At 47.2% G+C, this 12,486-nt stretch overlaps 4 protein-coding genes across 4 annotated transcripts; 2 read left to right on the top strand and 2 right to left on the bottom strand.

Moving 5' to 3' along the window:
• Positions 1 to 1,229: 1,229 nt before the first annotated feature.
• Positions 1,230 to 2,075, bottom strand: Triagg1_7574 (uncharacterized protein; the record flags this gene model as incomplete). Its single annotated transcript, XM_062902324.1, has 2 exons — positions 1,230 to 1,495; positions 2,045 to 2,075. 2 exons carry the CDS (start codon positions 2,073 to 2,075, stop codon positions 1,230 to 1,232), a joined length of 297 nt encoding a protein of 98 aa, XP_062753399.1.
• An 881-nt stretch (positions 2,076 to 2,956) lies between these two features.
• On the bottom strand, positions 2,957 to 4,772 carry Triagg1_7575 (uncharacterized protein; the record flags this gene model as incomplete). The annotated part of the gene is made up of 3 exons (XM_062902325.1): positions 2,957 to 4,098; positions 4,164 to 4,202; positions 4,280 to 4,772. The coding sequence occupies 3 exons, from the start codon at positions 4,770 to 4,772 to the stop codon at positions 2,957 to 2,959; spliced, it is 1,674 nt and encodes a 557-aa protein (XP_062753400.1).
• A 1,679-nt stretch (positions 4,773 to 6,451) lies between these two features.
• Positions 6,452 to 8,860, top strand: Triagg1_7576 (uncharacterized protein; the record flags this gene model as incomplete). Its single annotated transcript, XM_062902326.1, has 13 exons — positions 6,452 to 6,474; positions 6,556 to 6,622; positions 6,684 to 6,749; positions 6,811 to 6,885; positions 6,944 to 6,993; positions 7,057 to 7,112; positions 7,162 to 7,185; positions 7,284 to 7,329; positions 7,379 to 7,432; positions 7,484 to 7,561; positions 7,642 to 7,648; positions 7,857 to 8,132; positions 8,435 to 8,860. The coding sequence occupies 13 exons, from the start codon at positions 6,452 to 6,454 to the stop codon at positions 8,858 to 8,860; spliced, it is 1,248 nt and encodes a 415-aa protein (XP_062753401.1).
• Positions 8,861 to 10,252: 1,392 nt separating this feature from the next.
• Triagg1_7577 (uncharacterized protein) lies at positions 10,253 to 11,930 on the top strand (the record flags this gene model as incomplete). The annotated part of the gene is made up of 5 exons (XM_062902327.1): positions 10,253 to 10,505; positions 10,564 to 10,679; positions 10,736 to 11,000; positions 11,048 to 11,545; positions 11,599 to 11,930. 5 exons carry the CDS (start codon positions 10,253 to 10,255, stop codon positions 11,928 to 11,930), a joined length of 1,464 nt encoding a protein of 487 aa, XP_062753402.1.
• Positions 11,931 to 12,486: the final 556 nt, after the last annotated feature.

Genomic DNA, 12,486 nt, shown 5'->3' on the forward strand with positions numbered 1-12,486 from the left:
AATCGCGCTGGACATCTTGTGGATGTTGGTCAGATCGAATCGACGGCTTCGGAGATACTTGTTGGATATAGAGTAACATACAAAAGACAAGAGAGAGATAAAACACGAAAATTCTGGCGAGGTCAAATCCATGTAGCTATCCGCATCCAAGTCATTCGTGATGTGAACTAGAACCCCCCACGTACTAACACCAGGGAGCGATCATGACCTGTGTCGTATGGCACCAGTGCTTCAAACTAATCTTGATAATAGAGATATAAGTTCAAATTGTCGTTCCCAACTCAACCTGCAGGCCGGTCGAAACTAATTGATTGCTGTCATTGGTATTGTCGGCAATGGCAAGAATTTAATCTTTGCTCACTGCCTTGACTGGTGACATGTGTAAGATAAATGGTGCATCTCCCTGAAGGGCTACCAGAACAGCGGCAAGAACCAGATTGCGTGCGCTCTCCAGGCCTGGATATCTGTCTGAAGCTTGACGTCATGTGTCGAGTGGTTTAACTTTATATAAAAGCCTTCCTGGAAATATTCTGGAATATTCAGCATGGACATGGCAGCCACTGAACTGGTGCACATCTGAAGCTTGTCCTGACGTTTCGTTGTCTAAAGGGTCACCTTTCTTTACTTAAACAGCCTTTTTTTTTAGCGAACACTGCCCCCTGCAGATTTATTAATAATCCCATATAGGGTTCAGGAGCAGGCTTACTTCTTTATCTTTTTATTAAGCGCCTTTATCTTTATTATAGTCTTTAATAAATATTAATAATACTTAAAAACCTTTTATATTTTAAAAATAAATATATGTACCTATTATAATAATTTAATTAAATATTTAAGACAGCCCAGGCGAGCTGAACCCTTTGGGGTCCTACATTGATGATATCTTTGGCACCAGCACGAGCTTTGACGCCGAATGGACTCTGATAAAAGACCACTTGCTGCCCCGTTTGCTCTGGGCCCTCTTGAAGCTAAGCTTCAACAAGGTGGAAGTGGGAATGTCCGAAATCGTCGCTGTCGGATGGACTCACCGAGTTGGAGGGAAGATGGCTATTAAGCCAGGAAGGGCCGAGAAGCTGCGAACCTTCCCTGTCCCCTGTCTCGGTCACCAGATTGGAGGCTAGGGCACGGTCACAACGGCAGAGGGGTGCCAAAGACAGTATCATTGAATTGAGTAAGGATGCATAAGGAAGAAGAAGAAGAGGAGACCCAGGTCCATGACGAAGACCACCTTAAGTATATTGAAGAGGGTTGACATCGAAATCGTTGTCTTCGTCGTCGACATCAAAATCGTTGTTGTCGTCGTGGACGATTTGATTCTCAATTTCCTCTTGGGAGCCATCCGCAACAGAGTCGCCATCAGGCGCGACAAATCCAGCGGCAGCGAGTTGTTCATCGACGGTCTGTCGAATAAGAGCAACAGAGTCGCCAAACCCAGCGGCGGCGAGTTGTTCATCGACGATTTGTCGAATAAGAGGATCCAGGATTCCTGTCAACGCTGGAGCGGCGAACTAAGACCAATGCACCTTCTCCTAACAAAATACACACAGCCTGCCTGAGGCAGCTAGAGCCCTGTGTGGAAGGCACAGCCCAGCAACTCCCCCCCAATTTATTTATAAGTATATTAAGCTTAGCTCTCTTATTTTTTACTTAGACTTTTATTAACTATATAAGGCTTAAGTATTAAAATAAAATATATAAAAAAGCCTTATATTTATATTTTAATTATAAGTATTTAATAAAATAACTTTAATTACCCTACTTTTTAAGTATTTACTATTATTACTAATTTCTTTTACTATAAATATTTTATTCTAGTATCTGCTACTCCTAATATTATATTCTAGTATCTGCTACTCTTGATACTATGTTCTAGTATCTGCTACTGTCGATATTATGTTCTAGTATCTACTACTATTGCTATATTTCTTGTATCAACTGCTCTGGCTACCTTTTGTTTCCACTTTCAAGTATCAGCAACACTCTCAACAGGACAATCTCAACTCTCAGCATAATGTACTCGCAAATCTTCTTTAAAGATACATACAACCAAGCAAACCAGCCAAAATGGAGTCCATTGCACGCAACCAGGCCACCGCCGCCCAAATCCAGCGTCTTAAGGATAGCAGCTCAAAACCCGCTGACCGGAAAATCGTGGCCCCAAGATCACCAAAAACATTCTTCAAGGCCGCCGCCAATTACCGGTCTATGGACGATACCAAGAGATTCTGGACAATTACCACAAGTCCCAGGTAATGATTTTGTCGAGCGAAACTGGCTCTGGCAAGTCAGCCCAGGTCCCCCAGCTTCTTGTCTATGATGAATATCAAAGTGGGCTCCAGATTGCCTGCACCCAGCCGCGCCGACTGGCTGTAACTGAGCTTGACAGTTGAGTTGCCGACGAGATGGGGGTTGTCCTTGGCGAGGAAGTTGGCTACTAGATCCGTGACGACAACATGATCAGCCAAGACAAACAGAAAAAGACTCGGCTGGCCTATATGACTGGAGGCATTCTCCTTCGCCAGCTGAGCATAGACAAAACCTTATCGGCGTACGCATGCGTCGTCATTGACGAGGCCCACGAGCGGACTGTCGATCTGGACCTGATACCGAGGAAAGACTCTTTCTCTAGCAACCGTCCAGGAGTTTATATATACTACCTAGTAGCCGGATAAAAAGAATTGAGGTCTACTTCCTGCTACTAGTGATAGTATATAGATTTGGACACAATTCCTGCTACTATCGCTACATTCTATTAGTATCTAGAAATATGTATCGTGTCTACTAACATAAACTCGGTGTTCTGAATGACCAAGTCGGAGTGTCGGGCGGCCACTCCTATTTCCCTGCAGCATTCCTTACTATTTCCTTCTATATGCAATAACCCGCCATGTTTTCATCATCACTACACATGTAATCATCATTATCGTCGTCAAATCGTGTCCTGTCACTGCTCACATCACACCCGGATGCTCTCCAGCTTATTCACAACCTCCTCCATCAATTCACCCGCTTCACTGCTCGACATTTCCTCATCCACTCGCAGACACATCTCTACTACTTCCCTGTACCTCTTGCCGACTTTGCTCCCTAACCCCGGGACTAGCACGGCGAGGACGACCTTATCACGCCAGCGCTCAGCAGTGTAGTGTCCCTTGTAGTATGTCTGTAGGACCTTCCAGAGGCCAATCTCCAACAGGACTAGGCCGAAGCTGTAAATGTCAAACGACTTGATATGCGGCCTGCCACGAAGAGAGGCAGGATGGCGGTGAAGGTCCTCAATAGACGGGTTGCGCGGGACAACGGACAATGCCGTGTCGAGCTCCGGGCGGGAGGCGCCGAAGCCGCTGAGATACGGCAAGGAGATGTCTGGGACGAGGGCGGCAGAGGCGGTGGGCGAGAGGCCGGATGTTGAAAATGCAGAGGGGAAAAAGACAATGTTAGAGGAGCAGATGGATTTGTGCAGCCAGTCGAGCGAGTGCAGGGACCAAACGGCAACGGCGAGGGTTTGCGCAAGGCGAATGCGGTCGTCGAGATCCGGCGTTTTGAGGTCGGGGCTAGAGATGAGCGTCTTAAGTGTTGAGTGGGATGATGCTGGCGCTTTATAGACAAGGCCATAGCGGTTGTTGGCGGCGTCGTCTGTGTATCCCAGACAATCAATGCTGTGAAGATCTGGATGGCACTCTGAGGCTGAGTGCATCATGCGAGCCAAGTCGTCCATTCTTCGGACATGGACAACACGCTCCTCAATCTCTTCGCGGTCATAGTCGACCCATTCGATGAGTACATCACCTGCAGTGACGTGGTGCGCCTGAACCCGGCGAGGCGATTCTAGGTCCTGGATGTTGAGCGAGGTGCGCCCGATTTTCAGGGCAAAGGTAGGTTTAAAGGATTCCTGGGGCTTGCTGTCAAGGTTGATGCGAAGTTTCTTGAGGTTGGCTGAGTTTGTGAGCTTGGGATAGATGCCAGACGATGCATTTTCAAGCAGAGAGAGCTCAGCGAGGTCTCGTTGGGCGCGGTCGAGGAGCTGATGCGTCCAGGCACGCTGAAAGGATTGGACCTGGGAAGGGGGGAAGAGGGCCTCAAGGCCATCATTGAAGTCTGGGTTCTTTGTTAGCTGTTCGACGTTGTTGGAGAAAGAAGCGTGTGTAAGTGACCGTACGCACCTTTGAGATCCTTCAACAGGTTGGAAAACTTGTCCTTGTCTGTTCAGGGGCAGGGAAGCATTTGTAAGCATCACCGCCAGAACTCTCTCACTTGCACCGACACGACCAAATCTCACCTCCTATTACCCATTTCGTCCTCAGCCCAATCTCTTTTCTCCAGCTCCTCTCATTTGAAAGCGAAAGCGTACTCGATGACGCCTTGAAGCCATTCGTCTTCTTGCCCTCATCCTTGGATCCTTTCCGCGGTGGTGAGACATCCGCCTCCTTACCGCCCTTGCTCGCCGCCTCATCCACCAGCCCATAGCGATCCTGCAGCTTCTTAAAGTCCGTGACGGTGCCATGAAGCTGCTCCAGAATCTGTGTCGCCAAGACCTTGAGTTGCGGATTCCGCTCGCTCAGGTGCTCGTCAAACTTGCCCTCTGCGACTCCCCATTCCCTGCCCCAGACCACCAGCCGCATCTCCTCAATGCGCACTTTGCACATCATCCGCTGGCTGTCCGAGTCCAGGTTGCTTGCCGTGGTGAAGTATCCATAGGCCTTGACGCAGCCGTCGAATAGCTGGCCGACGAAGCCAATGACGCCAATGGCGGTGCCAAGAACCTCCGCCATGGCCTGGGATTAGATGGTAGAAAACGTGGGGATTAAAGATTTCTGGGCTGAGAAAGAAAGACCACTTGGCCTTGGCGATCGCCCTAGGCTAATGAGACGTGGTGTTTATAAGCAGACAAGAAAGGAAGTTGAAATAGAGAAAAACAAAAATTCAAGGCAAAATAAAGAAGAAGAAAAAAATTGAATGAAACCAAGGGTCCGCTACGTAAATACAAGCGTCTACTATGTGCGACTCTGCTCCGCCTCATTGATTTTCTTCCCTGCAGTGAGCTTTATATCCATCACATAAGCAACACGATCCCTGACCGCTGATTCCGCTTTTTTTCTTCTTTTCCAAATACCAAAAGTGGCGGCACTGAATTCGCCCTCTCGCCTGGTAATTGGAAATGAATGGTAATCGCTTACTGAAAGCCACAGGCAGACCTCCAAACACAACAGCGCTTGTTACAGGCTCTGCGTTGATTTGTGAATGCCCCTCTTCTGTTTATTGGAGGAGGTGAATCAATCATGGAGAAAGTAGAGAAATGCCGTATCACGTGCAAACATTGACGCGATGTTACCCTACCTTGCATTAGGTATTTTACAGGCTCAAAATGTAAGCATCTGCTCTTTCGCTCACACATCACTTCAACAGCCAGAAACGACGACAAGACAAAAGAAAGACGCGGAAAGAAAAAAAGAGGCAACAAAACAAAAACATACAACAGCCGGTGTTCGCTGATGGTCACCCACTCAACTACTAATCTGCCGGTTAGAGGCTTGTCTCTGGGGGAGCAGACGGGACCCCGAATTCTCCTCTACCTATGGTCGTATGTGCTTGGTCTACGACTCAATCAACTTATAACGCAGATACTAGCGACCCCAGCGACTGCGTGAGGTGTAAGCGTCAGGACAAAAGGTGAAGGAAATAGAAGCCTTTTTCTTTCTCTTTTTACTATTTACTTGTCTAGTAAATAGCGAACACCTAGCTCTTTAGGCATCTGCTGTTATTACCAACCAGTCCTTTCTTAATAAGATACCTGTCTCCGGACACCCAGGTGCTATGCTCCATCTCCGGAGCTGGCGGGTACATTGGAAATAACAACAGACAGGAAAGCCGCATATCTGATACCAGTGTTTTTCCAAGTATCGTTCAGCATTCCCTTCAATGCATGGCCACCTGAGAGACTGAGCAGATCTTCTTTTTCATCGAGAAAGTGAGACTCTGTTTAGGTAGTAGGCTTAGTCCCATCACCCCAATTGGCGATGCTCTCTACATGTATGCTATGGGCGGGTTTTAATGCCAACACGAAGACCTGCGACTGCACAGCGTTCTCTATATGGGCTACTTATAGCAAGCTTTTGCTGCCCAAGGGTCCCGTACGCTACTAGGTAGTTTGTTGGGCATTGAAGCTTAAACGATTTAAACAAACCAACAACAAAGGTGACTGTTATCAGGGGTCCGAGATCGGGTGCATCACGTGATGCCCCACCAGCTCCGAGTCACCCACAAGGAAATAAATTGCATCGGCATCATCCATGCTTGTGACGACACATTGAGCTTGGAACAGTCATCCTAACGTGAGACATTTCTTCTTGGCCGAACTCATATATTTCGAGCCAAGGTACGAATTGCACCTGCTCTCACTGTTGTTACCAAACCCATCAACTTTTCTTTTCCAATCCAACCGCTAGCCATCATGTCCAAGGGTCGTGTTTGTCTGTACGTCCTTCTCCTTCAACCTTCAAATTGCCCGATCAACTCCTTCAAATTGGCTTTCATCAGTAACTAATGGAGTCACAGCGCCTATTCCGGTGGACTTGACACGTCTACGATTCTTGTCTGGCTGATCCAGGAGGGATACGAGGTGGTATGTTTGTTCTTCTAGAGCTTCATGATGTGAGACGTTACAGTTAACGTACCTCTCCTAGATTGCTTTTTTGGCCGATGTGGGTCAAATCGAGGACTTTGCTGCCGTCGAGAAGAAGGCTCTTCAGGTATTGATTGCCATTGGGAATGCTTCGAGATTTTATGAAGAAAAAGTCTAATCGTTTCCAGCTCGGCGCCAAAGCCTTCGTTTGCGAAAACCTCCAGCGTGAGCTCGTGGACGAAGTCGTAAAGCGAGCTATCCAGGTATTAATCTCCGTAACTATTGAATATCGGACTATGCTGACCTACTGCTCTTTATTAGTGCAATGCCGTCTTTGAGTCTCGGTACCTTTTGGGCACAGCACTTGCTCGGTGAGTTTCGTTTCAGTCAAACTCAGCGTCCTGCCTCTTGGACTTCATCTCACAATTTTGCAGCCCTGTGATCGCCCGCAGCCAAGTTCGAGTCGCAGAAAAACACGGTTGCCAATACTGTAAGAATCCTACCAATTTTGATGTCGAGTGAAGCTAACGACGTATCAGTATCGCATGGCTGCACTGGAAAAGGTAGGCCCGACAATTCCAGCGCTCACCTCCCACTCTTCATATACTTTTCTTCTTCTTTCCTTCATGATAACAAACAGATGCTGACATTTTGACAAAAGGAAACGACCAAATTCGCTTTGAGCTGGCTTTCCATGCGCTCAACCCGTAAGTGCTTTGGATCTCGACACCTCGACACGTTGACTAACTTGCAAAGTAACATTGAGGTTATTGCCCCATGGCGACTTCCCGCTTTCGTCGAGCGTTTCAAGTTAGTTCAATCTATCTTCCACTTTAAGACTGGCCAGCTAATCTTTTCAAGGGGTCGCAATGACCTGCTTAAGTTCGCCGCTGAGAACGGAATCCCCGTTAGCTCTACGCCCAAGGCCCCCTGGTCAATGTAAGTATTTCTTCCATCTCCTTTTTTCCAACAGCCCATTTACCCATTGTATCGGGATTGCTTTACTAATATTTCCATAGGGATGAGGTTCGTACACCGTGATTTCTCTCTCTTCCCTATGTTTGGAGCTTTGCAAAGTCACCTGAATCTTGAGGGATGGGCCTCCGACTGAAGCTTCACCCCCTGAAGCTTCGCCCCCTGAAGCTTCTATGTCGTGGTTTGGGCTCGCCTCAACTCAGAACTCCCTTGATACGCTACATGGATTGGCCTGAAGCACACTGACATCAACGATTAGAACATTGTTCACATCTCCTACGAAGCGGGAATTCTGGAAGACCCCGAGACGACTCCCCCGAAGGAGCTTTGGCTTCGTACTAAGGACCCCAGGGATGCGGCTGATGAGCCCGTCGAATTCAGCATTCACTTCGAAAAAGGTGTCATCTCTAAGGTTGTCATCGGCCAGGAGGAGATTACCGACTCCGTTGAGTCCTTCAAAGCCCTCAACAAGATTGGAGGCGATGCTGGTGTCGGACGCATTGACATCGTTGAGAACCGTTTTATTGGACTAAAGGTGAGACTTTCAAGAGACTTGTTTCGATCCGCGACGTTTTGGTTACCTACCCCGAGATCCAAATGTCGAAGTGTCTCACTTGTGGTACCTCATTTGGCAACTCTCAACCCTTGATCGCGTTGAATTAGGTTGCCCGAGTTGGCCTTCAGTGGATTAGGCACATGTGTCCCTTAAAAACCCTTGGAGTGCCTCATTTTGGTCCCACTATTTCAACTCTTCGGTTCCCGCTGTTCATGCTCTTTCCTCTCCTCTTTTTCCACATTTACGCCCGAGAAAAACTTGATTGCTAACTTTCAATCCAGTCCCGAGGTTGCTATGAATCGCCAGGCCTCACGCTGGCCCTGGCGGCCCATTTGGACCTCGAGGGTCTCGTCATGGACTCCCGAGTGCGAGAACTCCGGGATCAATTCGTCAGTCTGAACTGGGCACGCCAGCTTTATAACGGCATGTACTTCAGCCCTGAACGCGAGTTCATCGACAACTCTATTGAGTTCTCTCAGCGTAATGTTTCTGGAATTGTGCGACTGTCTGCCTACAAGGGCAACGTGACTATCTTGGGCCGTTCCAGCCAGTCATCCAACTTGTACTCCCAGGAGGATGCTTCTATGGACTCTCTCGAGGGCTTTTCCCCGATGGATACCTCTGGTTTCATTGCCATCCAGGCTATGCGCCTCAAGAAGTACGGCGAGCAGAAGCGAAAGGACGGCGCACCTCTTAGCCAGTCCTAATTTGCAGACATGGTATTGGAGGGGCTGGATAGCTGCCTTGCTGGTATAGTTGGAAAACCCCCTTCTAGGCAAACGAAGAACAAAAATGAAATCAGTCCTTTGTAAGACTCGGTTACAGTCACTTCCAAATCGAAAAGTGATGTGGAAAGCGAACAAGCTCTCACTCGTACAGATGGGCCGTATTTGGCTACATCGCTACCTATGTGGGTAATTAAGGACGGAAGAGCTGTTCAATGACGAATATTGACTACCTACGTAGCTGAGTTAGGAGGGCAACAAATGCAGGGGAAAACGCGGCACGACGAAAAAGAATGCACGATAGAATAATATTAATTTGCCTACTTTAGCATCTGCGGTGAAGCGGCGTTGGGGCCTCTTTATCTGGTAAACACTTGACGCATTTGCAAAGCATTGATGTTATTGAAATTGGTTCCATGAGCACAGCAAACACGATTTGCTATGTAATAGGCCGCTAGCTTTACACTGCAACTTCAGCTAACTCTCTACATTCGCTCTTATAACTGTTTACATGTTTGCTTGTATCGGCGCCCAGAAGTCATCCAGTACAAGTGACCAAGCCATCTCAGCCTTGAAAACATCCCATCAGAGGCCAATAAGATCTAACGAAGTAATTGTATTACACGACGATTGAAGGCTGCACGGGCCCCATTCCCGATTCCGTTGTGGTCTTACACCAGACTCAGTACCCCGGCCTCGTTGGACTGATGAAGGAAACCAGCCACTTCCCCTGACTCTTCCTTCTTCGGGCAATTGGTGTCCTTGTCCATTTGCCTCGATGAGATTATAGAAACTTATTATGGTTTATAAAGATACGATTATTACAGCTTGTTTATAAATAATCCAGGGGTGACCTTGCTTCCTGGCCATACCGCCTTGTGGGCTAGCTATTTGCGGAAGTTGACGATTGCCTCTTTTGTGCTTTTGCTAGCACTACCTATAGTAATAGCAAGGGCAAGGGAAAGTCTCTATGTACCTTGTAAAAAGTTAAACATTTATTTCGGTTGACTGTTCCGTGACTATCTTCTTACAGGTACCAAGGCATACAAGGGCATGCATACTGACATGGGCAATGGCTTCCAAATACAACTTCCAGATACAATGGCGTAAGCAACCTCCCAATACCATGAATCTTCATCCTCAAGCACCTTCAATGAGATAGCTCTAATTCCGATATACACCGCTGATTCTGACATACACCGCTGATCCGGCTGTTGGCATTTCGCAAACAACTCTCGCCCCCTTTTAGACCTCGCCGGCTTTTTTTGCGGGGATGGAAGTTATAAACATTGATATAAGGTGCCTTGTATTCGCCTTCAAGTAGTTCAATCAGCTTCAATTACATTCAGATCTTCCAAGAGTAATCTATCCAAAATGCACTTTCGATTGAGCCAGACTGCGGCGTGCTTGTCGTTCATAGCGGCAGCAAATGGCCTCAGCACTCCTCGATCCGTACCATCGCAACATGACCTTAGGGGAAAGCGTTCGATAGAAGTACGAGACGGCGTTACGCATACCGTGTTTGAGCACCGGGCGACTAGAGCAAAGATTGACTATGTGACAAACTCGGGTGTCTGCGAGACAACTCCTGGTGTAAACCAGTACTCTGGCTATTTGTCTGTGGGCAGTATGTAATCTGTTGGGCTGACTTGTGTTAAAGTTACGTTAGTTAACGAGTGATGCAGCAAACATGAGCATGTTCTTCTGGTTTTTTGAATCGCGAAACAGCCCTGCCACAGCGCCGCTGGCTTTGTGGGTGAATGGAGGACCGGGATGTTCATCCATGATTGGATTGTTCACGGTACGGAATGTAATCCATCTCTTTGTATATTTCAAGACTGATGAGGGACTTGGCAGGAAAACGGCCCTTGTACTTTCAACAACGTCAATGGAAACACGCCAGTGCTGAATCCACACAGCTGGAACGAGTACGCCAACATGCTATATGTTGATCAGCCTATTGGCACTGGATTCTCGTTTGGAAGCGAAACTGTCAACACGACTTTTGCTACTGCCGCTCCTGTCTGGACGTTCTTACAAGCCTTCTTCACCAACTTCCCACAGTACGAATCTCGTGACTTTGGTATCTTCACAGAGTCATATGGCGGGCACTTTGGACCTAGTAAGACTACATCCATCGTGTTTGGGATGTTTGACTGACTCGTCTAGGATTTGCTGAATATATCCAATCTCAAAACACCGACATCGCCAGCGGCAAGATCCAGGGTCAAAAGATTAACCTGGTCGCTCTGGGAATCAACAATGGCTATTACGACATGGCGATATCGGAAACGAATTTCGTCAGGTTCAGCGCCAACAACAGCTACTACCCATTGATCAACAACAGTATTGCGCTAGAGTACATCTCGGAAATTGAATCCCAGTGTCTGCCTGGCGTGTTAAATTGTTCGCCCTTTGAAGATGGCCACTTCGACGACTGCGTAGCAGCAGAGACACCTTGCGCGGCGGTCGACAACAAGTTTAGCCAGTTCTTTCTCACCAACTACTCTACCCATGATATCAGACAGCCCGCTCCTGGGAACTTCCCACCCGCAACTTACATCGCTTACTTGAATGATCCGGCAATCCAGAAGAAAATTGGTGTGAATGTGGCCTATTCGGACTGTTCCAGCGACGTGGCGAACAATATCGACAACCTTGACGACGGTAATTCTTTCCTATTACATCCCTATTTTACTGTTCCATCTAACATTATTCAGGATTACGCTCGTATCTGCCCGCTCTCTCCAAAGTCGTTCAATCCGGCGTGACTACAGTCATTTGGGCAGGCGATGCCGACGCCGTCTGTGATTGGTTCGGAGGATTTGCAGCTGCGAATGCCATCCAGTACCAAAGCCAAACAGCCTTCAACCAGAAGGCGGTAACCGGATATACGGTAAACGGTGTCAAGGGAGGAGAGTTCAAAACCGTCGGTGCGTTGAGCTGGTTGAGGGTGTATGCGGCGGGCCATGCAACCCCGGCTTTTCAACCTGAGCTGGCGCTACAGGTGTTTAAACAGACCATGATGAAGACGCCTTTAAAGTCTACTTGAGAATATTTGGCCTATTCATTATAGTCGTCACATCAGGAGGCTTGAGGCAGGTTTATGCGGTATTCGCTGGGAGAGTTCAATTGTAGGTGGTGCAAATTCTCTAAGTATCTCTATTTTAATATGCATTATAATAAGAAAAGAGAAATCAAATAACTTTATATTGATAATCAGATGTAAAAGAAGTAGTGCAGACTAGAGGAATATCTCTATAATAATAGATACTAGAAAAATATTGCTATCGTAGCGGATACTAGAAGAACATGGCTATAGTAGCAGACACTAGAAGAATATTGCTATAATAGCAGCTATTGAAGTGCATTATATTAATACCATCGATATAATGATCTAGGTGTCATTCATGGACTAAGAGGTGGGTAGGACAATAACCAATAATCCTGACCGCCACGCACTAATCAAGACTATTGTATGAGAGCAGAGTATGTGTGACTTGATCTCAATAATTTTTTGGAGATCGTGGAGAATGAGACAATATTAGAGGTTTTATTCCTCTTACAGGGATACTGTAGCGATCTTACGAGAGATTGCCCAAGACCAG

The sequence above is a fragment of the Trichoderma aggressivum genome, assembly GCF_033847375.1.
Source record: "Trichoderma aggressivum f. europaeum strain CBS 100526 chromosome Unknown scaffold_034, whole genome shotgun sequence".
Classification (NCBI taxonomy): domain Eukaryota; kingdom Fungi; phylum Ascomycota; class Sordariomycetes; order Hypocreales; family Hypocreaceae; genus Trichoderma; species Trichoderma aggressivum.